Source organism: Cololabis saira, chromosome 24 (genome assembly GCF_033807715.1).
Source record: "Cololabis saira isolate AMF1-May2022 chromosome 24, fColSai1.1, whole genome shotgun sequence".
Classification (NCBI taxonomy): Eukaryota; Metazoa; Chordata; class Actinopteri; order Beloniformes; family Belonidae; genus Cololabis; species Cololabis saira.
The window spans coordinates 1,735,364-1,762,772 of record NC_084610.1 but is presented as its reverse complement, the minus strand read 5'-3'; the positions used below and the strand labels follow the sequence as shown (position 1 = coordinate 1,762,772).

The following is a 27,409-nucleotide window of genomic DNA, read 5'->3' as shown; positions in this document are numbered from 1 at the left end:
GAGGCACAATTGGAGGCAGAATTGGAACCACAACTGGAACCAGAACTGGAACCAGAACTGGAGCCAGAACTGGACCACGTCTCTCCAGTGTTAGCGTCGCTCCATTGGCTACCCGTAAAATTCAGAATCCAATTTAAAATATTATTACTTGCGTATAAAGCCCAAAACGGCTTAGCTCCGCATTATTTGCAAGACCTGATAGTGCCTTATGTTCCTGGCAGAGCTCTCCGCTCTCGGAGTGCAGGTTTACTCGTAGTTCCTAGATGTATCTAAATGTAGAACTGGAACTGGAGCGCTTCTCAGCGGCTCAGAAAACATGCCGACACCCCGAACGAGTTGCTGCCCGGTCCTGCCGGTCCAGGCAGGGCTCACACGTGTGACCCGGATGAAAACAGAGGAGGCGGTACCGGCATAATAGGCAGCTACAATTGGTCGCGGGTCAGACCGGGGCGAGTGTAAACGCTGGAGCGGGTCAGACCGGGGCGGATGTAAACGTTGGAGCGGGGCAGCCGGGCTGTCGGGCGGAACGGAAATGTATGAAGAGCGACAGCAACGCCGGCGCTCGGGAGCTCCTGCTCAGACACTGGATATCTATTTTACTATCACACACGGTTGTAAAGCCAACAGAGGAGAGAGGGGATGGGGAGGGAGGGAGATGGGAGGAAAAATCAGTCCTCGATCTTATTTTCCACACTCTGGCGAGCTACAAGTGGCTCAGTTACACTACACTTGCACTGAACAATCAGTCTGGCAAAGGTTCACAAAACGACGAAATACCTTGTCACTTACTGCCTGACCTGTTCAGTGGAGTGACTCGGGGGGGGAGGAGAGGGAACCTCATAAAACAATCATGAAGGACCTCTGCTGCTTGAGTTTTGGATGAATTCCTCTGTATTCCTGCATGCTGCTGCAGAAAATACGACCCTGCAACACCTGAGGACGCTTCTGCGTCCCGGAGGAAAAACCAGAAGAGCCACGGAGCATCTCTGTTCCCCCAAAACACTTTGAGGAGGCAAAGATTTGTCACATAGCAGCTGCAGAAAGTTCCTGCAGCACTGAGACGATTGTTAAAACCTGCCGAGGAGGAGGAGGAGGAGGAGGAGGAAGGGGAGGAAGGGGGGCGGCTTGTTGGGCTTAACGGGCTGACAGCCGGCTGAGTTCTGCTCACTGGACTTAATCTAAAAGAAAAAGGCCCCAGTTATGATGAAAGGTCGACAGAGTATGTCTCAGCAAATTGGCTTTTCCTTTTTTCTCCCCTCTCCTCTAACCTCGTGCTGTCGGATGCTTCAGCTCCGGCGCCGTGGAGGTCTAATGATCTACGGCCTGCCGGCTTCCTCCCACCTGTCCTGCCCGCCACCCGGTCCTCCCAGTCCACCCAGTCCTCCCGGGGGAAACTCGGGCTGCTGCTACCGGCGCCGTTCAGGTCGGATCCACTGAGGTTTTTGTAAAAAAAAATCAATCCGAGGCGGTTCGGCCCCTCCCTGATACCATGACAGGCCAATCCCCATCATTCTGCCTTGTGAAATCTGTCTCGTACCCCCAAGTCCCACCGGTCCAGAACGTACCGGACCTATCACAGCAGGACGGCTTTATGTGACGACTCACACAGGAGCATCTGATTCAAATCTACATTTGTAGATTTGAATCTACAATTCCCATCCCTACTCGCGAGTGACTCAAAGTTTAACGTTTCCCTCCGTTTTCCTGAACCAGAACCTGGGTTTCCCTTCCTCAACAGCTCGTCTCATTGGAAGTGACTTTTCCCCCCCGACTGCTTTCTATCTCTTCAGAGCAAAAGTGTGTGTATTTACGTGTGATGTCATCATCAAGTCTCGCGTGTTTGTGTTTCGGGGGCATGAATGAACTCCAAAAGCGCCGCTAACGAAGACAGAATGCCAAATAGCTTCAATATTTTGCAAACAGCTTCACCTGCATGCTGGGAGACCAGGGATGAGCGGGGAGGCGGTGGGGGGAGGGAGGCGGCGTTGCAATCTCTCGCGTTGCACAGACTCCCCCCTTTATAAATTACCTCATCAGTGAGTGAAATTAACACCGATTCTTGCAGGCAATTTCTCAATTTCCAATGCTAATTAGCTTTCTCTCTTTACTTTTAAATTCTGTAGCACCTGTTTAGGGGGAAGACATCTTAGACAGTGCAGGCGCATTTAATCACAATTTTAATTAACCATCCCCGTAGATGTGAAAGAGAAGCAATTATAATGCAGATGAGTGATGATTTTTCCACATTAAATTGTTTTGTTTCTTCGTTATGTTGATTGCATAAATACTGCCGCCGTTCGGTTTTTATCTACTGTAATTTTCTAATTGTTTTGCAGGAGGAGAAGAAGGAGAAGAAGAAGGGGAAACCGGCAGCAGAAAGGGGTTTTGGGTAAACTGACAAACAGTTTCATTTAGTTAACCCGTTAATCGCCGCAGCAGCAGGGAGAGGATTTGGCAGGAAGTGCTTTCTTCAGCAGCCGCCGGGCTGCTCGTTTGTCAGTCATCCGGAGCTCTTAAGGCTCGCCGTTAGGCGGGATTACGCCCCCTGTATCTCGTTTGACCTTAACAAACTATTAAAGCAAATGAAAGTCATCTGGCGCCTTTGCTCTTCCTCCACTTTAACTACTGAGCGCGTTCGCGCCGATGAAAGCACAGATGGGCGCTACTGGGATGGACTCATAATCTTTATGCGCTCGTGAAAATATCATCGCGTTCGATGAAAGGCGCTTCCCGCCGCGTTTATTGCACCTTGTTCCCGCGAAACTTTGCTTTTATTTTAATGTCCGAGTTGTAAAAAGAGGAAACAAGAACAACAGCGGCGGCGGCGTCTCCTTCAAACGCAGCTAGCACTAGGGCTGCCACCTTTCAGAAATAGAAATAAGGGACGCCCCGATTTCAGCAGCCCAGGCGCCAAAAAAAGGGACATCCCCAAAACTTCTAAACTGCATAGAAATGTATTTTATATGAAAGAACAACATGCTTTGATTTAAAGTTAAAAGTGCTTTAATAGCATTGAATTTGCATGACTGTACAGACAGACAACCATGCTAGCAACTAAACTAGCCTCCCATAGCTACAGGTGAAGGTCGGAAAATTAGAATATGGTGTAAAAGTTAATTTATTTCAATAATTCAACTTAAAAGGTGAAACTAATACATTACATAGTCTCATTACATGCAAAGCAAAATGTGTTAAACCTTTATTTGTTATAATTTTGATGATTGAATTGTTTATTGATTTCATAATATAGAGATTTTTTTATTTGGGGTTTTCATAAACTGTGAGCCATAATCACCAAAATTATAACAAATAAAGGCTTGAAATATTTCACTTTGCATGTAGTCGGAAATAATATATTTGTTTCACCTTTAGTTGAATTTACTACAAATGAAGTTTTTGCAATATATTAAAATGTTCCGACCTTCACCTGTATATTATGACATCAATAAATAAGAGCATAATATGTCTCTGTATTGGTTCAATACGGAACGCAACTTTTCATTCCCAATTACGGAACAATTCCGTATTTCAAGGGACGGGTGGCAACCCTTGCTAGCGCGGTTAGCAGCTAGCTGGCGTCCCGCTGTTTGCCGGAGGTTTGATGGGGAAAGGTGCTCCAAAAGGCCTGCAACAGGGCAGAAAAACAAGTGGGCGAGTCCTCTGGTGCCCTGCCCTCCGCCCTCCGCCCTCCGCCCTCCGCCCTCCACCCCCAGTAACACCCGCTCTCTAATCCCACTGAGCGCCGCTTTCAGTTTGCCCAAAGACCATGCAGAAAACTCCAGCAGCCCCAACTCATGCTCTCTTTGTGTTGTTTTTCCAGTGACACAGTTATCTTCACCTGACTTTCTCCATTTTAGCTTCTTTTTACGGGACTCAGAGTCACTAAAATAAAACTTAAGGCTCAGGTTGACTATTTACTCAGCGCGATGACGCAGGACTGCCCGGCCCTCGGACTCAGTCCTCCATGTTTTTATGGATCCGTCTTATATCACCCCGAGGTGGCATCTGAAAAGCAAGAAGCTCCTCTTTGAATGCTTGTGGCGATTGGCTGGAGGTAAACAGAGCATTAAATCCTGCAAAAACGGTAGCAGGGCCAATACGGGCGCGGGACAATGGCTTGGCCCCGGCGTCTCCGAGCCTTTGTTCTCGGCTTAACAAAACTCTGCCGTCACACCGTTTTACCTCAATGCCGCCCCGTGGAAACGGCCGTCAGCCCCGTCAGAGCACAGGCAGAAACGGGCCGGGAGAGGGGGGAGGAGGTGGAGCATGATGGGAGAAAATATGAAACCGGGGGGGGGGGGGCAGATTAAGATAGAAGGTGGGGAAAAGAAAGAAAGCAGGAGAAAAAAGGGGGCAAATATGACGAATACACGCTCTCATGGATGCTCAGGAGGGGGATGAAATGAATAAAGACACGACGATACCCACAACTACCACTCAACCTTAATGAGAGTACACGTCAGCTGACGGGGGGGGGGGGGGTCAGGGTGGAGTCCCGGGCTTGGTGACGTGGCAGCGACAGAACTGGAGCAGCCAGATTCACTAAAAGTTTCATCACAAAGTGCCTATCTGCTCTATCTGCTCCTCCGAGGGCCACGGCGATGGAGAGAGGAGGAAAGAGAGAAAAAAGTGCACGTCTGCGTCCGCGGCGACCTGTCAGCCCGCCAATTAGTCTGCAAACGTGACGAGTGTGTGAGTGTGTGTGTGTGTGATATCGAAGGCAATATGTTGGGTTTTTTTCTACGTCTTGGATTCACGAGGATGTTTTGAGGTTTTGAACCTCGTAGCTCCGCCTAGATAAAAGATAAAAGCCTCTTTTAATTGTGATTAATATGTTTGCTTGTTGTTTTCTGAGTGAGGAAAAACCTTGCATAAGAGTCAGCTGCAACCTAAATGATGACCGGCAGTGGAAAAAGCGGCAAAAACACGGTCCAGGAATCTGCTGATGGTGGCGGATCGTAAAAAATTAAATGACCAGTTCTGGATCCTCCGAGCTGATTTTGAAGTTACAGCGTCGGGTCCGGCCGGCCTGCTCCGGCTCCGGCTCGCCTCCCTGCCTCCCTGCCTTCCTCCCTCCTCCTAGGGTTCTGGCCTGCCAATTTCCACTGGAAGCTTGACTGGGCCTGATTTGATGCAGACGACCGCGGGGGGCGAGGCGGGAGCAGAAAGGGAGGGAGGGAGGGAGGGAGCTGATGAACAGTGATGTCAAGTCGATTTTGCACCGTTGGGAAAAGGTAACCTCTCCGTCGGGGAGGAGACGGTTTGGGAGGAGGAGATAAAGGTAACAAAAAGAAAAAGCAAGGTTAGTGGAGGCTGGGTGAAGGAGGGGGGGGGTCCAGCCAGACCAGGGTGAAACCCACCCACCCGTCGCCGCCTCACCCTCTGCTCAGCACCCAACTGTCAGCGCCGGGGCTAATTGCAGATGTGCCAGTCTGCCGTCATAATAAAATCAGAGGCAGGGCGGACATTAAGCACGGCTGGCTCATTTGTGGAACTGCTGAAAAGGTAGCATAAATGAATATTTCATTACCTTAATTACTAAGGAATACTCCTTTCCGCCAGTCGTCGAATGAGTGTTGCAGTAACTAATTATGAAAAGTAATAACATTAGGGATACCGTGATTGCCAGTTTATAAGGCGGCGTTTGCTTGCTGTTGAGGTCTGAACCTCGCAGGGGAACGTGGAGCGAGGAGCACAGAGCTCCGGTCGCTCCCTCCTGCAGAGGTATATGTGTATATATATATATATTTATATATATATATATATATATATGTGTGTGTGTGTGCTCCAGCTACCTGGACTTGACGAATCCATTTCCACGCAGCCCTCAAGTACCTGCACGGCTGTAAACTAAGAGCCAGCTACAGTAGAGCGCCGCCAGCCCGGCATTAGCATCGCTTCATCATCCTGCAGCCCTTGATGTCAGACGCCGCGCGGCTCAATACCTCTGTCGGTTATTCACCTCTGCAAGCCCGCGGGTACGGTCCGTGCCCCGGCTGTAATGTACGACCACTGATAAGGTCGTAAGGAGGGGTGTGAGAAAAAAGGCAGAGTACAAGGTCTGGCTTTGATGGCCATGCTAATTCCAATACCCCTAAGTAGTAAGAATAACAAAGTGGTGGGGAATTTATCTCAGGAATGCCGGAGCACGACAGCGGGGCGATAAGGAAGTAGCTTCCCTTGGGTGGTGGAGAAGTAATTAGAGTGGGCTGACTGGCTGGATGACTGGTTGGCTGGCTGCTGGGATGGATGGCAGCAGAGGTGGGGAGGGGGGGGGGGGCGCAGGGAAGGCTAAGTTTGAGGCAGAAGGGCCGGAGAACGGCGGCTACTCCCTCTGCAGATCCTGACGGAGGACAGTACGAGACGCGTGAGACGAACTGTGTTGCTAAACAACATCCCCGGGCTCCCGAGTCACGAAGCCTTGACCTCACCAGAAACTGAGCTGCGTGTCAGGCTGAGTCACAAGTTGCAACTCGAGTTTTCTGTTTCCTGCAAACTTTTCTAGGTCAGGAAATACCCTTCCCTCCGACAGACAGGCCGGCCCGCCGTCCCGCCGGCCCGCCGGCCGCTCCGCTCCCATCAGTTATCTCTCCCGGTCACTTTTATCACCTCATCGTGACTTTAATAACGACGTCCTGAAAAATCCTGCCTCGGATCCAAAACCAGAGTCCTTCTGGTGCCAAACCAGAACTGCAACCGCAACCACAGACATCTCTTGCTGTCACACTCGACCGCCTCCCCCCCCCCGGAGTACCCGGAGCCGAGCGGGCCTGGAAGGAAGAGCATCGGTCCCGCGTGTCAGAAAGGCTGAGGACAGGCACGTCGGTGTGATTATCCCCCCCGCTACCTGAGGAGGTGTTTGTTTGACATTCGTGTCTGACAGCGACGGGACATGAAGCGTCCAGGAAGGAGGGGGGGCTTGGTTTCCAGTCAGAAGCCATTAACCGACGAGTTCACCTCTCAGACTCTTGAGCGGGGCCGACGTGGCCACACATGTCCGCTGACGGCACCGCGGATGACATTTAAAGGGGAAGATGTTTCAGCTCTCCTTGACTCACTCTCGCCAAAGGTTAAACACACGTTGGAATAACGAGCAGTTTCTGACCGCTTCCTTTATAAGGGGGGGGGTACGGGGCTGCAGCCTCCGGTTAGGAAGGTGCTTGATCAACGGCGAGATGAAAAGCCTGGAAGCGAGTGAAATTCGTGCAACCGCAAAATGACCTAATTTTGCCCTAATCTCGCTTGGCAATCGGCTGCAATTAAACTGAGATAACACATCTGAATTTACTTCCGCGCAAGACGGGGCGGACATCGGGGGGGGAGAGCAGAACAAAGCGGAGCAGACAAGCCCTCGTTAAGGGGTGCACTTAGGTGGCAGGGAAGCGGGACACCTCCTGAATAATGAAGCGCCGTATGAAAGTGAGTGCTGATCAAATAGCGTGTTCTTGTTCTGCAGAATTAAAGGTGGGCCGGTGCGCAACAAGGCCCACATTTCCAGATGTCACCGAGCCTTAATCTGCCGATCTGTTATTGATTGTTCCACGGCGGCCCTGACCTTGCCAGGAGAGCTCTTCCACCCGACAATCAAACATACATCAAAGAGTGTGTGCATTTCCCTAAATCTGTGTGTGTGTGTGTGTGTGTGTGTGTGTGTGTGTGTGTGTGTGTGCTGGCAGAGAGGCAGCACCGACATCAGAGCAGAAAACTGGAGGCTGCTTTCAGCACTTGTTTGCACAAAGGTGTCATCTCTGAAGCAGCTGCCGCGCCGAGAAGGAGGAAGAAGAAAAAAAAAAAGATTATTTTAATGGCCGGCCGAGGGGACTGCTTCTTCTTCTTCCCGTCCGACTCCAGAAGTCACGCAAGCAGCTGCTTTGCTCTTAAAGACTGAATCTACATTTAAGGCCTTCGCTTCTGTTGTGATCAACAGCACAGAGCAAAGAACTAAGACCTAAATGAATAAATGAAGAATGCATTTTTTTAAAAAGCATCTGCATGCCACGAGAGGTGAATAAAATCATTTTTAATTTTGTGGGAGAGCTGCCATCCGGAAACAAGTAAAAGCTTTTTTTTTTTTTTTTTAAATAAATATTTCTGCGTTCAAAAATCTGGACGTTGCGTCACACCTGCTCGGCAACCTGTCGCACCCGGACTCCCCTCGCCAACAAAAAATACAACAAAAAATTAAAATCTATGCACGGAAAAAAAAAAAGTCGAAAAAATCACGGGCGAGACGCGACGCGGCAACCGAATAAGTGCAAACAGCAGGACAAAGATGGGCCAAATAAAGACTTTGCATTTTCAGTCGAGGAGGGCTCAAATGAGGCATGATATTTCCGAAGGCATCCTCCTCCTACGACATGCATAAAACATGCCGGCTTAGGGTAAAGAGTGTACACACGTAAAATGGAAAGTCCAAATGCATGCAATTATTTACCGGACCACTGAAGTTTCAATTTCTGTGTTTGCCTTTTTTTTTTTTTTTTTTTGTGGTTAAAATCACAAGGAGTGAAAAGAGAAAACAAAGGGGATGAGAGGAAGATGCTGGGAGAGAAAACAAGCAAGAAGGCATGAAATAAAGTCAGGGAAGCAGGAGAAAGACATCTGACTGTATTAGAAGTTTACAGGGTGTCACAAACGGGTGGTGGTTCTGGTGGGGGTGTGGAGGGGGATGCAACCTGTCAAATCCTGAGGACGAAGACAGGAGGGATGGAGGATGGAGGGATGGAGATGGAGGATGGAGGGATGAGGGATGGAGGGATGGAGGGATGAGGGATGGAGGATGGAGGGATGAGGGATGGAGGTATGAGGGATGGAGGGATGGAGGGAGGGGAGTCTGCCACCTTTGCACCTTCACACCTCCCAGAGTCGTCATCGCACCGACTCTTCTGAGGTGAGTTCAGGAGCAGCCCGGGGCAATGCATGCTGGGAAACGTCCGGGCCCTCGCCGGCCAACACCGAGACAGAATCATGGGGGGGTTTGGGGGGGAGGTCAGTTCTGGACTTGACCCCTCCAGGTACACCTGCACGGGTTTGGACCTCTCCCAACCAACACATCCAATCAGGAGCAGAGCCAAGCCCTGCCACGGAGCTCCACCATAAGGACCCCCCCCCCCCCCCCAATCACACTCTGGGGGGGGGGACCAGCAACAGCCCCCCCCCCCCTCCGGAGCACGGGTTAATATCACGGCTCTCTGGTAAGGCTTTATCCAGAACCCCTCCGAACAAAAGGCCCCTTTTGCAAACAGACTCCCGCCCCCCCCACAAGCCCCCCTCAGTGTCCAAAGGTGTTTGCTGAAGTAAATCTGCCTAAATCCTGCGCAGCTTGGCCAAAGCAAGGCAGGGTGGGGGGGACGGAGGGAGGGAAGGTGTACTGATAATCCCTCTTTCTTAACCAAAGAAGAAAAAAAGTTCTGGGTGAGGAACAGAAAGAGAAGAAAGGAAACTGGAATCCATATCACATGATGCCCCCCCCCCTCGACCCCGACCCCCGACCCCCCCACCATCCCTACTTAGCATTTGCATGCGTACGGCTACGGCCTCCCCAGGAATGCTGATGTCACCCGTCAGTCCCGGCAGGAAAACTGTGTCAGGTACATTTTGCAGATTCACGCGCAAGCCCGTCGGCCGCGGCCGGGTTACTTTTTCTTCTTCTTCTTCTTAAGTGTGAGTGGCCACAAATAGTGTGGGCATGCCATCTCGTAACACTATCTGTCTGCCGGGGGGGTGGGGGGGTCCCTACTAGAGTGGGGAGGCTATAAAAGGCTTGTAACCAGGGGACAACCAACAAACAACCACAAACACCCTGCTTATTTCTCTGCAGCACCCACCCACCTCTTTCTGCCACTATTTCTCCCTTCCTCTTCTTCTTCTTCTTCTTCTTTAACTCCTTTTTTCATGCCCCCCTTTTCATCTCAGGCCCTTTTTCTGATGCTGAATGCAAATGCACAGCCCTGCTGCTGCTGCTGCTGCTGCTGCTGCTGCTGCTGCTGCTGCTGCTGCTGCTGCTGCTGCTGGCGGCCAAAGGGGCTGAATTGTGATTAAGAGGGAGAAGAAGAAGAAGTGGAAGAAGAAGAAGGAGAGGGAGAAGAAGAGGAGCTCCTTTTTTCTTTGTTCTCCCCCCCGGGGGATGTTTACCAGGAGAGACACGGCGGATCAGATATGAAAGGCATTCAGGTCAGCATTGATGTGAGCGAAAGTGAAATCGTACCTAAGGCATTCCAAAGACCCGCGGTGTCAGGGGTCCGGGCTCGCGGTGCCTCTGCGAGTGTGTGTTCTGTGGCCGGCAGGCACCAAAATATCTTCACACAAGCAGGGCGGTCGAGGAAGGAAGAGCGAAAAAAAAAAATGTAAAAAAGAAATCTTTTTTTTCTTTTCCTTTTTCTTTCAAAAAAAAAAAGGAGGAAAATGTGTTAAAAAATGTTTTTTGGGCTATTTTTTCACGAGTGATGAAAGTTCTCTGACCAGAACCGAGTTGATCATTAGTTTCCTTATTTATTTTATTATATTCCGACATATGTGGGAATGGTGGGGGGGGCTGGGGGGTAATACAGCCACAAGCCATGCTATTTGCTTTTATCTCCCTTATTAAAGCGTGAAAAAAAAAAAAAAAAAAAGGAAAAAGCGCCTGCTCTGGTTGTGTACTGAGCTTCATTCCTGATTTAATTCCTCGTGGAAATCACATATTAGAGGGTTTGCTGGAGAACGCATCAGCTCAAGAGCCGAGGACACTGCACACATGCAAACCACCGAATAAAATAAAACCATGCCAGTGACGGAAAAAAAACAACAAAAAAACCCAACGGGAGCATCCTTTCCTGTCCCTCTGCACCAGAGTCGATCTCGCGAGGAAAGTCCTTTCGATTTTGCGTGCTTGACTCACACACTTTGATATATTTAGCTGCAGTTGAGGAGGAAGGAAAAGACGCAGAAAGCTATAAGGCCTCACGCAGCATGCAGAGTTGTGACAGGACGAATATGCCTCCTTATTAGCCTGCATCCATATCTCTCTCTTTTTTTTTTTTCCTTCCCTTTCACATGGGGATAATTGGGATGCATCTTGTTTGATTCGACCACAGGCTCAGAAAAATCATCCCTGGCCATCCGCGGGTCTACGCGCCACCACGCTCTGATATCTCTGTAATTATTTCACTTGCTTAAACAAAATAATCCTCGTTTCCCTCAGCAGCAACATTTTTTCCTTCTGCGGGGAAAAATGGCGCAAAAAAATAAAATATCATTTGAAGAAAACAAGACAAAAAATGTGCGGGAATGGCAGCGGTGGACGGCGTGGCGGACGACCCCCCGCCACTATTGACGGTATAAACATGTAAATGAAACACATTACCGCTGACAATCAATTGTCCGTGAGCGCCCTGCGAAACCTGCCCTCCTCCTTCCCCCCCTGGATTTTCTCACTGACGATGTCAAAAAATAAAAACATACTTTGAGGAGGAGGGGGGGAAAAGCAGAACACCTAACCCCTCCTGAATCTTTAAAAAAAAAGCGGAGGAATAATAGAGATGGACAAATTGTTTGGATTGGCAGAAATCGGGCATTGTCTGGCTCTGAAAGAACCCCCCTCCATCCCTCCATCCCTCGCTCATTCACACACAAACACCCCCGTCCTGCCCCCCATTTTCTCCACTTCAGTCTGTGATAGCCTTAACAAGCAGATTATATCAAACTCCGGCAGAAACAGAGACGAAGAGCGGGCCTTTCTGCCTCCTCTTCTGCTGCTGCTTCAGATTATGTAATCAGTGTGTTTCTGACGGTACGTCCCCAACCCGGGACTGGCGTGCAGGGGGAGGGAGGACCAAAACCTAAAGCTGTAGCAGTCTCTGCGGAGCAAAGGTTTGGGGTTTTTTTGGATGTCAGGAATATCTGTTTCGGTTAGCATCCCCTGGCTTGTCTTTTGCCGGAACCGAAAGTTGTTCTCTGGGCTTTGAGGGCGAGCGGTGTCGTGCAGGAGGCTGGGATCAGTCAGGAGCGCCGCTTAAACGCCACATGACAGAGCGAGTGAAGACACGGTCGCACCTCCGACCCTGAAGGCCAACAGTCATCCGGAGCAGGACGTCATCGCTTGGACAACTTGGAGAGCAAATGCCTCATTAATGCTAATTGGAACGCATCCATCTACCCATCCATCCATCCATCCATCCATTTTTAAAACAATCTCTCTCTCAAGCTTCACATCTGATCTAAATATAATCAGACAGGGGCAGATTTCTCAACAAAAATACAGACAGAAGGCACATAAATTGGAATTAGCATGAAAACTTGTCACCACCTCCAGTGAAATTAGCTGCGATTGTAATTCTGTCACATTTGTGGAAATTCATCAGATTTGTCAGTTAGAGGAAGGGACGAGCTGCGTCTCTCCGCGTGGAGAAAAGACTAAAGAAAGAGTGTAAAATCCCCTTCTTTTTTTAAGATTTTTTGTTTTTGTTTTTGGGTGTTGGTGGGAGCCGGAGGAGCCGGTGGCCGCACACGCCTCGCCCCGACCCGACATCCCTCCAGCCGATCGAGCCGGGCAGGAAGAGGACAGAGCAGGGGAGAGTGGCCAAGCCTCAATGAGCCTCTGCATTCCCAGAGGGGGGGAGGAAGGGAGGGAGGGATGGGTGAGGAGGGGCGGCTGGGGGGTAGGGAGGCAGGGGGGGTCACAGCTTGTTGTCATGGTGGAAAAAAATAATATTAACCTCCTTCTATTATTCCTAATCCTGCAAATGTAAAAAGGAGGCTCCATCAGAGCTGAGATAAAAATATTCTTTCCACACTTCTGCCACCTCTTTTCAGCTTTGAGGGTGTGAACGTTTTATTTGCTTTGCTAATATTATTTTATCATTTGCTACAAAAGCCAAGTGTGCCTTTACGAAACAGGTGGCCTGAGCTAAACAGGCTGCCATGTCGTTTTTTCCCCCCTTTTCATATCCAGCAGATGCAGCAACACACGCAGATCTGCGCAGCTACGCGCCTCTCCCATTAAATGCTTGTCTGCTATTGATTTTTATGAAATCAATAAATGAAATCTGATCTAGATAAATAACCTGTGGGGGCAAAGATTAAAAAACTGGAGTGGGGGGAAAGCAAACACACGCGCACACACTCACACACACACATTGCTCAGTTGTCTGGAGCTCGCCTGGACTTATCAGGAATAACGGGCCCAGGAAATGTCACTGCAGATTTGCCTCTTGTGGGGATCGGTGCAGCGAAACGGAGAAAGAAAAGCAAGAAATCTCCACCTCCAGCGTCCCAGTCAGTCCAGACCCTGTTCAAGCCCATTTATTTACGGCCACACTAAACTTGTGACACGTGGGGGATAAAAACGCACGAAAAACGGAGCTTTTGAAGAAAGAGGTTGCATGCGGTTAAAGCGAAATAAAACTCAAAACAGTGGACTTTTTTCTAAAGGGGGGGCTTTTTCAGTCCCTGCACCGCAACTCTTCAACATCCACAAAATGATTGAAAAAAAAAAAAAAAAAGACACATTTGTAGGTTTGAGCTGGTGTTTTGTGCAGCGCGGCACCGTTACGCACGGAGCCCGTCCTGTCCGGACTCGGTGCGTCTTCTCCTGCGTAAAAGAGGGCGCAGCTCTGCGCACCAGCCCGGACCCTCAGCCCGAACCCTCAGCCAGCCCTGATCCGCAGAGGAAGCCTCCTCTGCCAGCCTCCCCATCCACAACCACCACCCCCCTCTCTCCAAACACGCCGTGCTTTTCTTACCGTTTTTCCGTCTCGGGTTGGCTTGTTTTCGCCTCTTACACCTGGGGCCATCCGCCATGATCTCTTCCTTCATTGATAAGTGTGTGTGGGGATCAGATGGCAGCTCGCATGGACTCGATTCCTTGATTTCAGTCTGATATCTGACGGGAAACACACACACACACACACGCCGGCAGTGTTAGCGTGGAGGATCCAGTTGCGCCGGACGAGAAAATGTGATCGGGTTGGAGAAAAAGGGAAAGGGTGAAAGTCTGAGCCGGAGCCATCTAACGCTGTTTTTTTTTTTTTTTTTTACTTGATCAGCTTTTAACAGCGGCAGCAGAAGGACCAGATCATTTCTCTTATTATTCCTTCCGCCAGTGAGGGTGAAAACACCACCCTGAAACTTCCACCATCCATTTTCCTCCACTTATTAAAACAGTCAGCAATTTCCTTGTATTTATTCAAGTTTACTGTTTGAGAACAGTCCGTTTAATAAATCTAATTCCCGTTAAATTCCAGGGGGCCAGAGCTTTCCGACGCGGAAAGAGCGAGAATAAGTCCAAAGTTGGAGCAAAGCCGGGCTGGTTAACCTTCACTGGGGCGCTCAAAGAAATACGCTCAATTTAAAAAAGAGAAAAAAAATAACTCTTTCACTGGGAAATATTACAAACTCATTTTACTTTTTAAAACTTTTTTCCCTTAATTTTTCATTGTATTTATATCTCCCGAAGTTTTAAACATAATTTCTCCAGTAAAGGGTTAAAAGTCATACAAGTTCCATAAACAGTTGTCTTGTTTGCAGCTGATGGGGAATAATTGTTCAAATAAGGGAAATTAGAAACAAAAGAATCAAATCGCTCGTTTCTCGGTGGGATCTCCTCATTATTTATCGCCCTTTATTCGCCTGCAAGGGTGACTGGATTTCTGCTGGAGGTTTTTGTGCTGCTGGATTGTAAAATCGGACACAAGAAGGGAGAACCGTTCTCTCCAGGCGACAGCGGCGCCGCGCAGCGACAGACGCCCAGGAAGGAGGCTCGTTCCCCGGCTGCCACAGCCAGAGCGGACGCCCCCACGCGGAGCCGCTTTATTTCTGATTTTCAGTAAGAAATCAAAAATACCAACAGCACACGGAGGCAGCGCGAACGCACCTATCTCCACCTGCGCAGGTGAGGCAAAGTTAAGTTCCAACTCTGAGGCGTGCGCACGGAAGTTTAATATCCAACAATTCTCCTTAAAAAAAAAGAAAAAAAAAGAAAAAGGAAAAAAAAAGAAAAACAAATAAAAGCCAAAATGGTTATGATTTTTTTTTTTTAAGTGAGGAGGCACGTACCTGTTTTTAAAGAGGCGTTTGGAGGTTTTGTTACGGATAGGAGCCGCGAGGAGGGATGATACCGGAGCGCGTCGGTGAGCGGATCCTTTTCCACCGGTGATGATAAAGCCTTAGAAATAAAGCCTCAGAAATAGTTGGGAGGAGGGAGGGACCGCTATTCCTGCTAGGGCAGGTTTACAACTGATGTCTTACACCCACTCCAGGAAACAAACCTGGGTAGGGACTGACGTGTTACGCCTCTTCTAATGACATTTTTTTTCTTTCCACCTCCTTTTCTTTGCCGTGTAACACAGAGGAGAAGCCCCCTGAAACGCACGCCACCTATCTTCACGGGAGGGGATAATTGAAGAGAGCCAAACGTGAGCATCTTTTGGGTTCAAGTTTTTTTTTTCCTCCCTTTTCCCTCCCTCTCTCCTTTCTCCCCCCTTTCCTCGCCTCTCTCCTCGCTCGCTTGTGTCTCTTTCGGAGTGAACTATGTCGGGCTTCGACGCGCAGCGGAGAACAGCCCGAGTGAGTGCGGCTTTTTCTTTCTCTTTCCTCCCGTTGGAAAAAAAAAAAACTTCACCCACGCCGCTCGCAATCATGTAAGGATTTATTTTCTGTATACATTTCATTATTTTAGGAGGGGTTTTCCGTTAGATGGAGAAGCAGAGGAGAGGATGCGGGAGCCGGGGTCGGGAGGATTCATTATTCTAATTGTAGCTACTGCAAAAAGTGTCCGGGTGGGCATTTTGGATTTGGCGCAGCGCGATGCCTTTTTGCTTCAGAGGATCAGCCTAATGTGGGGCTATAGTTGAATCAGTTTCTACTCAGAATTAACTATTTGTTTCATTAGCATAATTGTATAAATGCCTTCTCTGAAGAAATTTGAAATAGCTTAATTACTCTTTCTGGCGTCCTTCTTGATATTTTCTGAAGAAAATATAATAAAAAAGAGCTTTGCATCATAGCTCATTTTGGTTTGGCTGTTTTTTATAAGTGCAAGCAATAAACTCATCATTATTAGAGAAAAAACAACAACAAAAACTAAACAAACTCTTACCCACTTCTATTTCTTTTGCCTTTTCCGTAATTTGCAATTCTTGCAATTGCACCCCCTAACGAAAAAAGTGGAACCAGAGTAGATGTGTGACATTAAACAATAGTTAACCTCCACAGAAACGTCCCGAGGGAGCAGGAAAAACCACCGTGAAGACAAAAAACGGGCTTTGCAGGAGTGTTACAGGAACATTATGGGATGTTTAGAGGCATTTTCGCTCTCAGAATCCTGCATTTGTTAAAGAATCTCTGTGTGTCTGAGGAAAGAAGAGAAAACAGGCGGAGAGGAAGCTCCACCTTTGCAGCACCCTGATTGGTTATGTAAATAAAGCTTTAGTTTGGGTCCTGTCCTCCTGCAGTTCCTCACTGTATGGCTAATTAAATCATCAATCAAGAGGATGAACTGGAACCCCCCCCCAAACACCCCGACACAGGAAAAAAGCCAATAAGATGCAACAAAAAGAAATAAGAGACAGACATGTTTAATTATTATTATTGACATAACCATTGTGCATTACTTCATACTATTTTTGTTTTTCTCCCACCGGCCTTCAAGGACGGGGGGGACGTGGACGAGCACGTCCGTGGCGTGGGTGAGTTCACTTCTTCTTTTTGAAATGTTTTACTGATTTTAGTCATGAAATCCTGTCATTTTTTTGTATCTTCCTTTTTTCTGGCCCCAAAACGAACGAGGAGGAGGAGGAAGAGGAAGAAAAAAAACAAGGGGGGGGGTTAAAAGGGGGTTAAAAAGGCGATAGGGGGGCCGCTTTTTTTTTTTTTTTTTTTTTTTTTTACTGGGCTCCAAGAAAAAGTGGATCCAGCCCTGGCTGAATTATTGTCACGCGTAATTTACCGCCACGGAGCGAGTGTGTAAACCAAGCAGTCGACCCCCCCCCCCCCAAACACACACACACACCCCTCTCTGTGTCTCTCTGTCACCCCCCCCCCACCCCTCCATCCACAGGGAGCTGAGTTTCACCTCTCACGCGCCGCTTTTCCTCCGTGGAGCCGCGGATCCGCCGTGAAACCGGATTACAGCCGGTGTGTGACCTAAAGGGAGGACCGCGTACTCAATGAATATATTGGTTTAAATGAAAGGCAGGGCAGGGGGGGTGGGGGGGGCAGCTGCTTATTTATTTGCAATCGATTTCTTTCTTCATTGATTTAAATTTAAAAGCGCAGATTCTTCCAGTTGTTCATGTCGGATTAAGAATGCTTGTTTGTTCTGATGCCTCCTGTTTGTAACTCTTCTCCTCCTTAATAAAAAAGTCAAGGTTTTACGGCACATTATCCACCTGTTTTTCCCCTCTTTTATTTGTTAAATATTTGACAACTTGAAATGTTTTTGCCCCCCCCCCCCCCTTAAAAAATAAATAAAAATAATCAATAAGTGGATACTCAGTTGGGTTTAATGGTTTTTAGCATCAAATTATAATTATAATAATAATAATAATAATTTTTCTGCCCAAAAAGAAGAAAAAAAAATCCTATTATTTGCACGTATTTTTGTTCTTGATGGTGTAAACGCAGACGGACGGAGACGCTGCTGGAATGTTTCTGAGTATTTGGAGAATCTGTCAGCTTCTGTGTGTGTGTGTGTGTGTGTGTGTGTGTGTGTGTGTGTGTGTGTGTGTGTGTGTGTGTGTGTGTGTGTGTGTGTGTGTGTGAGCGTCGGGTTACACTTGCTGCTTCACTGTCAGCTGCCGTTACACCACTGAAGCATTCAGATCTCTGGCAAAGAGAGAAAACAAAGTAATTCTTGGTGCAAAATAAATTATGATGCTCCTGTAAAAAAAAACAAAAAAAACCCAACAACTTAACTTTCACCATTTTTATTTAAAAAATAACCACACATTTCTGGGATCCGTCTGTCAGATAGGACCATCGATGATGGGGCACATGCACGCTTGTGTATCTGATAGATCACCACCGTTTCTCCTAAAACTCCTCTTCCCCCCCGCTGTAATTTGTTGCTGGTGTGCAGTGAAATGCAGTTGCAGAACGCGCCTGGAGACTGAGACACAGTCGCATGTTCGTGTTCATGTTGTGCATTCATCAGCCCGGCCGCCAGGCGTCCCTGATTATTGGCCTAATTTAGATCTGTGGGAGTCACGTGACGCGGCGGTGGTGCATCCATGATGAGCCTGACACCCAGTCACAGCAGCTCCAGCAGCTCCCCCAGACCCGCTACGACGCGAGGGGCTTTCAGTCCGACCGGGGGGACGCCGCTCCTGCACCGGCGGGGGAAAAACGGACTGAAATGAGCCTTGAACGTTGCATCCATGAGGCTGAGCCGTTTCCACGGCAGCAAAACATCCATTTAGTGGTAAAGAAACAGAGAGAAAAGCAGCAACTTCTCACATAAGCTGAGTTCACACGTCGTCAGACCACAATAAGAGGAGTTCTGTTCCTTCACGTGGGGGGAAATGTGACAACCGGGAGATCATGAGAGGGAAACAATGTGGTTCCAGAGCGGCTTGACGTCACGCGGTGATGAGGTCAGAGGACCGCGGAGCTGCACCGGCGAGGCCGCCGCTCACACAAGCGGGGCCGCTAAAAGCTCACGCTCCGTGCCAAACATTAATTCTTTAATTGCTGGCACAAACAAACCTGACAGTTTTCCAAGCAAAACAATGAGTCAGCGTTTCCCCCCGTGGGGTCCGGGGAAGTGGGACGGGGTCTCCGGCAGGCGACCTCTTCACCCCTGCAGACCGAGGGACTGGTGGGGTTCTCTCTGCAGAACCAGAACCAGCAGAGCCGCTCCAGCAGCATCGGCAGCTCGCTCTGGCCCCCGGTCCGTGCACCTTCACGCCGGGCCGGCAGCAAACCCCTCGCCCCGTCGCAGCTCTGCCAAAAGATGAAGATAAAGTAATCCAGCTTTTATTTTTAGCTTCTCGCTGCGGTCGAGTGCTGCAGCTTCAAAACCGGACCTAGGGATGGGTGATATTTTACCGTTCACGATAAACCGTCAAAAAAATTCCCCACGGTAAGAATTTGTATCTCACGGTAAAAACGATAAATTCCCGTTGATGATGTTTTTGTGTAAAACTGATTTATGATTCTGTGTTAAATCCACGCACGACGTACGTGAAGGAAGGAAGGAAGGAAGGAAGGAAGGAAGGAAGGAAGGAAGGAAGGAAGGAAGGAAGGAAGGAAGGAAGGAAGGAAGGAAGGAAGGAATAAAATGAGCCAGAAAGAAAGAAAGAAAGAGAGAAAGAAATGAACCTGAAAGAAAGAAAGAAAGAAAGAAAGAAAGAAAGAAAGAAAGAAAGAAAGAAAGAAAAAAAATGAGCCTGAAAGAAAGAAAGAAAGAAAGAAAGAAATGAGCCTGAAAGAAAGAAAGAAAGAAAGAAAGAAAGAAAGAAAGAAAGAAAGAAAGAAAGAAAGAAAGAAAGAAAGAAAGAAAGAAAGAAAGAAAATAAATGAGCCTGAAAGAAAGAAAGAAAGAAAGAAAGAAAGAAAGAAAGGAAATGAGCCTGAAAGAAAGAAAGAAAGAAAGAAAGAAAGAAAGAAAGAAAGAAAGAAAGAAAGAAAGAAAGAAAGAAAGAAAGAAAGAAAGAAAGAAAGAAAGAAAGAAAGAAAGAAAGAAAAAGAAGGATAAATTCCCATTGATTACATTTTCGTATTGGTATTTTTTTTATCGTTATCGAGATAAATGCCAGAAATTATGGTGATAAATGTTTTAGTCCACACCGCCCATCTCTAACCGGACCTTCACTTTCAGCTCTCTGCAGGACTGTTCATTCGTCTTGTGCCGTTATAAGAATAACCAGCTGACCGGTTAACCGGTCAGTGCTGATATTATGGCTGTATTTTAAAGAACTGAGCGAGTGCATCCTCCAGCAGCGCCCGTGCTGCAGCTCCGCCGTCCCCGAGTCAGATCCAAGCCCGTAATGGCTCCTCGCTCTGTTCGCTCTGTTTGCGCTCCAACTTTCCACCAGGTTTCATGGAAATGGTCTGCGCGGCTTTCGCGTAATCCCGCTTGTAACAACACAAACAGCAGCAACAACACACTTGGCTCCAGCCCTGACCGGTGGAATTTAAAGCTTCTGAAGGGTCACTTAATCCCAAACTTAAATCCAAAATTTAGATCCAAAACTTTAATGGCTCCAACTTTCCAGCGGGTTTCATGAAAATCATCTGGGCAGCTTTGGTGTAATCTCTCTGGAAATAACAGAAACAGGAGCGACAACACGCTGGGCCCTCAGACCCATCACTCGCTCTCACTTTCCCAATATTCGGAGGCCATTTAGAGAAATACCGACAGTACATTTTGATTTTCTTCAAACCTTAAACCATATTTTTCCTTCCTGCAGTGCATCACTATCTCGGTGACAATCTTAATGCGGAAACGGCTCCAAACTCGTCGTCGTTTTACATTCACAGTGCATGTAAGCTGTTGCTTTTCTTTATTTTCCCTGGCTCGACATCGCCGTGCATCAGACTCGCAGTCTGCAAGGCTTGCCATTTCACTATTTGGTACCGAGTTATAAGGATATACAAAGTTTGAACAACATGGCAGCAGTGGAAGGAGTTGGTGTAAACACAATTATAACGACTTTATGTGATGTAGAAAAACCAAACAAAGCTGGTTCGACCACAAAGCGAGTCTCCAAAGAAAAGGGAGGGACATCTTGAAAACGTACAATTCAAAGCAGCTGTCAAGCGGCTGCAGCTCCGAGTGTAAGACCCTCAGCGAGCGAGCGGCAACTTCTTGCCTCTTTTTAATTAAAATAACAGTTATTGTTGGCGTTCAGAGGCTTTGAATGTACGACAGAAGCATCCCCGGTCAGATCTCCTCTCCACGCTTGTTTGTGACTCTTCCAGCTCTGCGACATCAAACCCAACATCTCTCGCCGGGGCTCGGCTCTGTGATGGCCGCGGCGAGAGCCCGGACGCCGCCAAACACTCCAGAGATTGACGGACAATTAAAGACAGAGAGGCGAATGCGTGAGCGTGTGATCTGCGAGGACTCCTCAAACATGCAAAATGAATTTGGTTTGCATTCGCCACGAGCAAAAGGAGGGTGGAAAAAAGCGGCCGCTCTCTCAGCATTTCTGATCTCTCTCAGTTGGATAAGAAAGCTCGCTGGGAGAACAAGATCCCTGCACGACGGCGAGCTGCAGAAACAAATGCTCGCTCCGAAAAAAAAGTATTGATTTCTCATGTTGTTCTTGTTAACTGAAAACTGAGTGGAGGCTTCTGCAAATGACCACTTATCAGACGGAGAGAGCGCGGCAGAAAGACAAGCTTATCACGGACTGGGCTTTTTTTCTCTTTTATTCTTTTGTTCTCCTGCAAAGAGGGCAGATGTTTTGGGGTTTGTAAAATAAAATAAAAACAACCCAACATGGTTAGAAAGACAGCTGAATAATAACTCAAACTTTTCCGGGAGTATTACCACACACACACGCACACACACACACATTTCTATCACTGCTGTCCGTACCTGATCATTCATTTGTTTATGGTGTTTCTGCTCAGATCAATCCATCTAAAGATCCAACGATGATGCCCTACAGGTTTTTATTTATTCTTTCTTTCTTTTTTTTTAACCAAATGACTCCTTCACAAACCAATGAAGAGCTTTCCATGACCGCTTCTGTCTGCAGTCACTTCCTGTCCATGCAGACGTGAAAGAAAACGTGCATACATATGTCTGAGCTCATCGCTGAAGAGGCTGAACGATCCAACACCATCCGACGCGTGGCCGATGTCGCGAGAACGTCCACTTCCAGGCTCGTAACGAAGTTTTAGTTGCCTTAACACAACTATTTGCAAGTCTTTGGGTCTCTGTATTTGGTCAATGCCCTAACTCTAACCCCTAACCCCTACACATCTTGCCCAGTAAGACCCGCCCAAAAAATCTTCCCCATGTAGATGGGAAAAAAAAGAAAGTGTCCTCAAGAAGACTTAACATGTTGAGAGAATTTATTTGGGTGTTTGAACACAATCATTTATTCTGGGGTTCATCAAGCTCTGGAAATATATCGTTTAAGGAACCGTGTCTTTGGTTGTTGACCTCTCAATGTGCTTGACGTTAGGAGCCACATCCATCCGTTCATGTCCAACATTTAGCTACATGACAAGGGGTTAACGTGAAAATATATATATATATATATATATGTTTTGGTCCATTTTTTTTACTCATATGTTAAGGTTTAGTTGGGGAAACAGGAAAAAAAACGTGTTTAAGGACAAACCTTTCTACCGTTTAAATGGCTCCTGCCATGTTATATGGATTCAAAACAACGATTCAGAAACCTTTTACCTTTTACTGTCTCACAATTTCCAACCGTGGCTTGTGACACCTTTTGTAGATAGGGGTACACATACTTGTTGCACATTTTCATGAGCCTTCTGACTGATGGATGGATACATAGTCCCTAGAAGGGTTTAATACAAAGCTGACTCCCCAACAGACCCTACATTCCTCTGGGGCATCAGTGCCTCACCTGGGATCAATTATACACATTTATCAAAGCATCTATATCATCACTATAAGCAAAAACCTCTTTAGAGAAACAAATGTTTGGTCATTTTGACCCATTTACACAATTGTCAACCCCTAAAAGCATATATTTGAACCTTAAATCTGAACTTTTCTCCAAAGTGAACGCCTTAAGGCCAGTTTACGGTTGGTGCATCTGAGTGAAGACTTGCGTAAAGTTCTAGCCACACCAGTTTGGGTAACCTGTATTCAAGTCTTTCACACATGTGCATAAGTCGATCTACTGTTTTGCACTTCAGTCTGGTAGGTGGCAGCAACGTCCTGACGAGCTGGTGGTTTTGGGAACGGAGCCCAACGAAGAGGTTTCAACCTTTCAGTCACCGTCCAGGTGAGGCGTTTCAGACCGTTGGAATCCACCAATTCCTGAGAAGACTCAGGCGTTGGTGCATTTATCTCTTGGTGGGCTTGGGCGCCCCGCCATGTGCAGATGGGAGCGGTGGGGATGAGGGAGGTCTGGGGATCGCCATGACCTGGTCCTGGATAACAGGAAATGGGTTGATGGGAAGGGCGTAACTTTAGTTTCAGAGGTGGGGGGGACACAAGTAGGAACGGCAAATTTGTGCGTTTAGCTGTAGCGTGGATGTGCAGTGTGGCTTTGTGAGATTATGTGTGTGTGAATGACAACAATCAAACAATTTTAATATGCATTTACTTTTTTAGACACTTCTTAACTTTTTTTTCCTGATATAGAAACCGTTTTGGGAAAATGCTGGATCTGCATTCTTGGCCAGGCTGGATTTTTCTTCTTTTTTTTTTTTTTTTTTTTCTTCACCTTGATTTTTCATTTTCAAAATCTTGGGCACAGAAAAAACATAGGATTCCATTGACTCCTTGTTTATAATGGAGCCAAGGAAATTCACAGTACCACTTCTCTTGATCTTAAGGGTTTGTTGCTGAGATGCTGTTCTACAATCACTTTTGGGCTAACATGGTTGGGTTCCTGCCTGCACTTCTTCACGTGCGCCCGTCTCCACATATTTCTCCTATGAAATATGAAAATAGATCATGTTCATTCCTTCCTTTCCTTATAAACAAACTAAAAGCGGGGCTGCCGTACTGTCAGTACCTACGAGTGTCTTGATGATTTGCAATTACAGGCTTAGCCTACCGTTAGTTTTTAAACTGTAAAAAGTGGGGGGGACAAACCCCCCCCCCCCCCAAAAAAAAAAAAAAAAAAATCACTGGGTTTGTATGTGTATATTTATGTATGTGTACGCATATGTATGCGTATATATATGTACATATATTAAATATAGTAATAATGCACATATATATATACCTTTGGTTTCTATCGTCATGGTATCAATCATTAATATGTGTGCAGACAAGGTATAAAAAAAAAAAAAAAAAAAAAAAAAAAAAAAAGTGGGGAGGACATTTCCACAATTTCCACTGGGGAAATTGCGCACAATCATCTCTTCCATCTTGTGTTTTTGGTGTAACCTGATGACTGAAGGGGTCACCTGCGTAGGTTTGCCTCCGGTAACGGTACCAGTGACCAAATTCCACCTTCATCGCCTCAACTTCCAAATATAAACTTGAATCTTTTTCAGGAGCCGTTACCTCATGAGCATAAGTGTTCACCTCAGGAACTGAGGACGGAATAACCCAGTATTTATTCTGATCAACTGATAACATTATTTGCCGTTTTTTGCCCTTATTTGACAACATGGCCATAAAAAGCTTTGCCTTGGGGCGACAAGCAACAAAAGCCAGAGACGATCATGGGATATTTTCTTTTCAATCAGCTGCTGTTTGGAAACGTTTTGATCAGATCTGACATCATCTGCTTGAATCAGGCTGGAATCAGTTTAAGTGGTCATTACTTTTACTAAACAATAGCAGGGATGATCTAAGCTCCCTGGAACCAGACACAAAGACACGGCACACATACAGAATAGCTGATGTGTACAGTCCGTCTACGGCACATTTACTGTACTGCACAAATAAAATGGTTTTGATTGGGATGCTGATGGATCCCTGAAGAAAACTTTTTACTCTGAGAAGGGAAAAAAAAGGGGGACTTATTGCTCACTGGGATGAATAATTGACGGCGTCTCCGATGAATAATTAATCAAACATTTGAATAATTGTTGTAGCTCTAATTTCAACAGACATTTGCATATCTGTGTCTCCTTAATATCTGCGTCTGCTTATGAGGTTACATCCTCTCAGGACAAAGAGAGCCGAGATGTGGATGATGCATCTGCAGAAACCTCTGAGAGGGACATGCCTGACTTGATCTGGACCAACCCTGGACAGGTTAGGAGAACCTTTAGTACAACGGTGGGACGAGAGAGCACGTGACTCCGACACTAAATCGCTTTTTGACCTGTGCTTCACACTTGGTCGCGGTTAGAGGCGAGGGAAGCTCAAAGTACAGGCGCTTTTGGTTAAATATTGAAGAAATCAAGGCATCTTTGTCAGAAAGGACAAAATTTAACCAAAACTACAACTGATCCTCACATTTAAATAACGCTCTGAGCTGCCTTAAACACCAAATAATCAAGCTTTTTATTGTCTTTGAGGTCAAAGACATTTCTGTTGTCCACATTAAGTGGAAGAAGTTTATTATAAATGGTAGAAAAGTGATAGAAAGTGTGATGGAATCAGTTTTATGCGACAAAAAAAACTCAAATTAGAAGAAGCAGTCGCTGAAAACTGAACTTCAGACACCATCTCTTCTTCTACTATGATGTGATGCAGTTCTTTATATTATACCAAAAGTTTGGACTTGATGTAAAATGTAAATCAAAATAAAATGCAAGGATTTGCAGATGTCATAAACCCCAATTTAATTTTTTTTCACAACAGAACTCAATAAAATGTATCAAATATTGAAATCCCATGAGGAATATTAGCTCATCTTTACATGTCTCAACAGCGTTTGGAACAAAAGGCCTGAAAAGTAAGTGTTACTGAGAGAAAACACCTGAGACGTCCTGCAGCTAACCCGGTTCATTAGCAGCAGATCCGCGGCAATACTGGCTTTAAAAAACAATATCTTAAAGAAGCAGAGGCTCTTAGAAGACCTGGTGGTTGTCCACGAGTCCGTCAAAACTGTCTACAAATCATCAAACACATTGGAATAATGTTCCTCAGTGACTTAAAATCTCGTCATCATTATTGAAAGACTCAGAGAATTTGGAGGAATCTCTGTGCACACGGGACAGGAGCAAAACTCCTGCTTAATGCCTTCAGGTGGTTCTGTATTTTAAGGAAAAAAAGTCAGACTGCAATAGAAAACAGTGACTTTGCAGAGCCAGAACCCTGTGGTCCCGTTTACACCTGGTACTGACATCTGTCCCAGTGATCCCACCACACGTGGACGGCCTCGGGTTCAGACGTAAATGCAACCAGCACGCTTTGACTTCCATAGTTTTTCTAGGGCCGTCAAAAAGTGGCTTTTAGATAGTCAGTCCTGTTCTCATTGAAAATACCGGACGGGTATTTGGCCGTCAGACCCTTGTGAGAACCATCTGATGGCATTTGGATTTTCTGATTTATTTATCTTGACCCAACCTTATTTTAGGTTCAATTATTCTAATCTATGTCATTTTAATCAGTCAGTATTTTGTACTTGTACTAAGTGCTTTAAATGTTAACCTTTTATTGTGGTTTCAGGACATTGTACAAATAGTCTGTTTCTTGTATTTGCATTTGAATACTGTCATTATTGTAAACCCTAATGTGTACTATTTATGTTTGTCAAGGACTACAGATGGAAATTACCTTGTGGCTAACTCTGGTGCAGCCATCTTTTTAATGTACCTGCACATTGTCCTTTAAATAAATAAATAAAATAAGATAAATAAAATCCAATCACTACACATTCCGCCCACATATCTGACGTCAGCGGTGCAGGCAGAAGGATGCACTCATTTTTTGGGGGGAACCACATGCAGTTAAGTGTATGTTTGCCTCTTTCAGGTAAAAAAACTAACAATATTTGACCTTTGTAACTGGAAATCATGCATTTGCTTTTTATCAGAGGTGTCAAGTAACAAAGTACAAATACTTTGTTACCTTACTTAAGTAGAAATTTTGGTTATCTATACTTCACTGGAGTAATTATTTTTCAGACGACTTTTTACTTTTACTCCTTACATTTTCACGCAATTATCTGTACTTTTTACTCCTTACATTTTAAAAACAGCCTCGTTACTCTATTTCATTTGGGCCTTTAAATAAAAACTATCCAGTTAAATTGCTCCATCCGGATAGAGTGAATTTGGTTGTGGTTGTTTCAGATGTTCTTGTCCAGTTTTGTTCTTACATCCGTTCCCTCAGATTCCTGCAACTAAACTTGGATGTACATTCCAATAAAGGTTAGGATAAATGATAACATGAACATGAAGTTTGACTTTTTGCACCATTACAATACTTATAGGAAACTAGTCATCATATCTGCTGCTCTCTGAAACACATGTTAATGCTCAATAGTACACATATATGCTTCTTTAATATATTTGCATTATACTAAGATACATTCATTTTCAATGGCTTTTGTCCTTAATGTCTTTTTTCCCCCTTACATTACTTTTACTTTTATACTTTAAGTAGTTTTGAAACCAGTACTTTTATACTTTTACTTGATTAAAAAACTTGAGTTGATACTTCAACTTCTACAGGAGTATTTTTAAACTCTAGTATCTATACTTCTACCTGAGTAATGAATGTGAATACTTTTACCTCTGCTTTTTATGCATATAGGGAGGGAATGAGATCAAATCACAAGTGTCTGCTTGAGACACCTGTGGAGGCGCATGTCAATGCCAGTTGTGAACAGATGAGGTTCAAGCTGTCCGCTTGTGATTGGATTACCCA

At 46.1% G+C, this 27,409-nt stretch overlaps 1 protein-coding gene and 1 long non-coding RNA gene across 3 annotated transcripts in view; one reads left to right on the top strand and one right to left on the bottom strand.

Moving 5' to 3' along the window:
- Window positions 1-15,261, bottom strand: part of zeb2b (zinc finger E-box binding homeobox 2b) — a 93,205-nt gene extending 77,944 nt beyond the window's left edge. For both annotated transcript variants that reach the window (XM_061716118.1, XM_061716119.1), the window contains exons 1-2: window positions 15,034-15,261; window positions 13,722-13,861 (exon numbers count right to left, since the gene is read on the bottom strand). In XM_061716118.1, the coding sequence (XP_061572102.1) occupies window positions 13,722-13,794 (73 nt within the window). In that variant the 5' untranslated portion in view covers window positions 13,795-13,861; window positions 15,034-15,261. The remainder of the gene's footprint in view (window positions 1-13,721; window positions 13,862-15,033) is intronic.
- Window positions 15,262-15,442: 181 nt separating this feature from the next.
- On the top strand, window positions 15,443-17,533 carry LOC133425328 (uncharacterized). The gene is made up of 3 exons (XR_009770963.1): window positions 15,443-15,617; window positions 16,628-16,664; window positions 17,036-17,533. It is a non-coding gene; the product is annotated as an uncharacterized LOC133425328 (long non-coding RNA).
- Window positions 17,534-27,409: the final 9,876 nt, after the last annotated feature.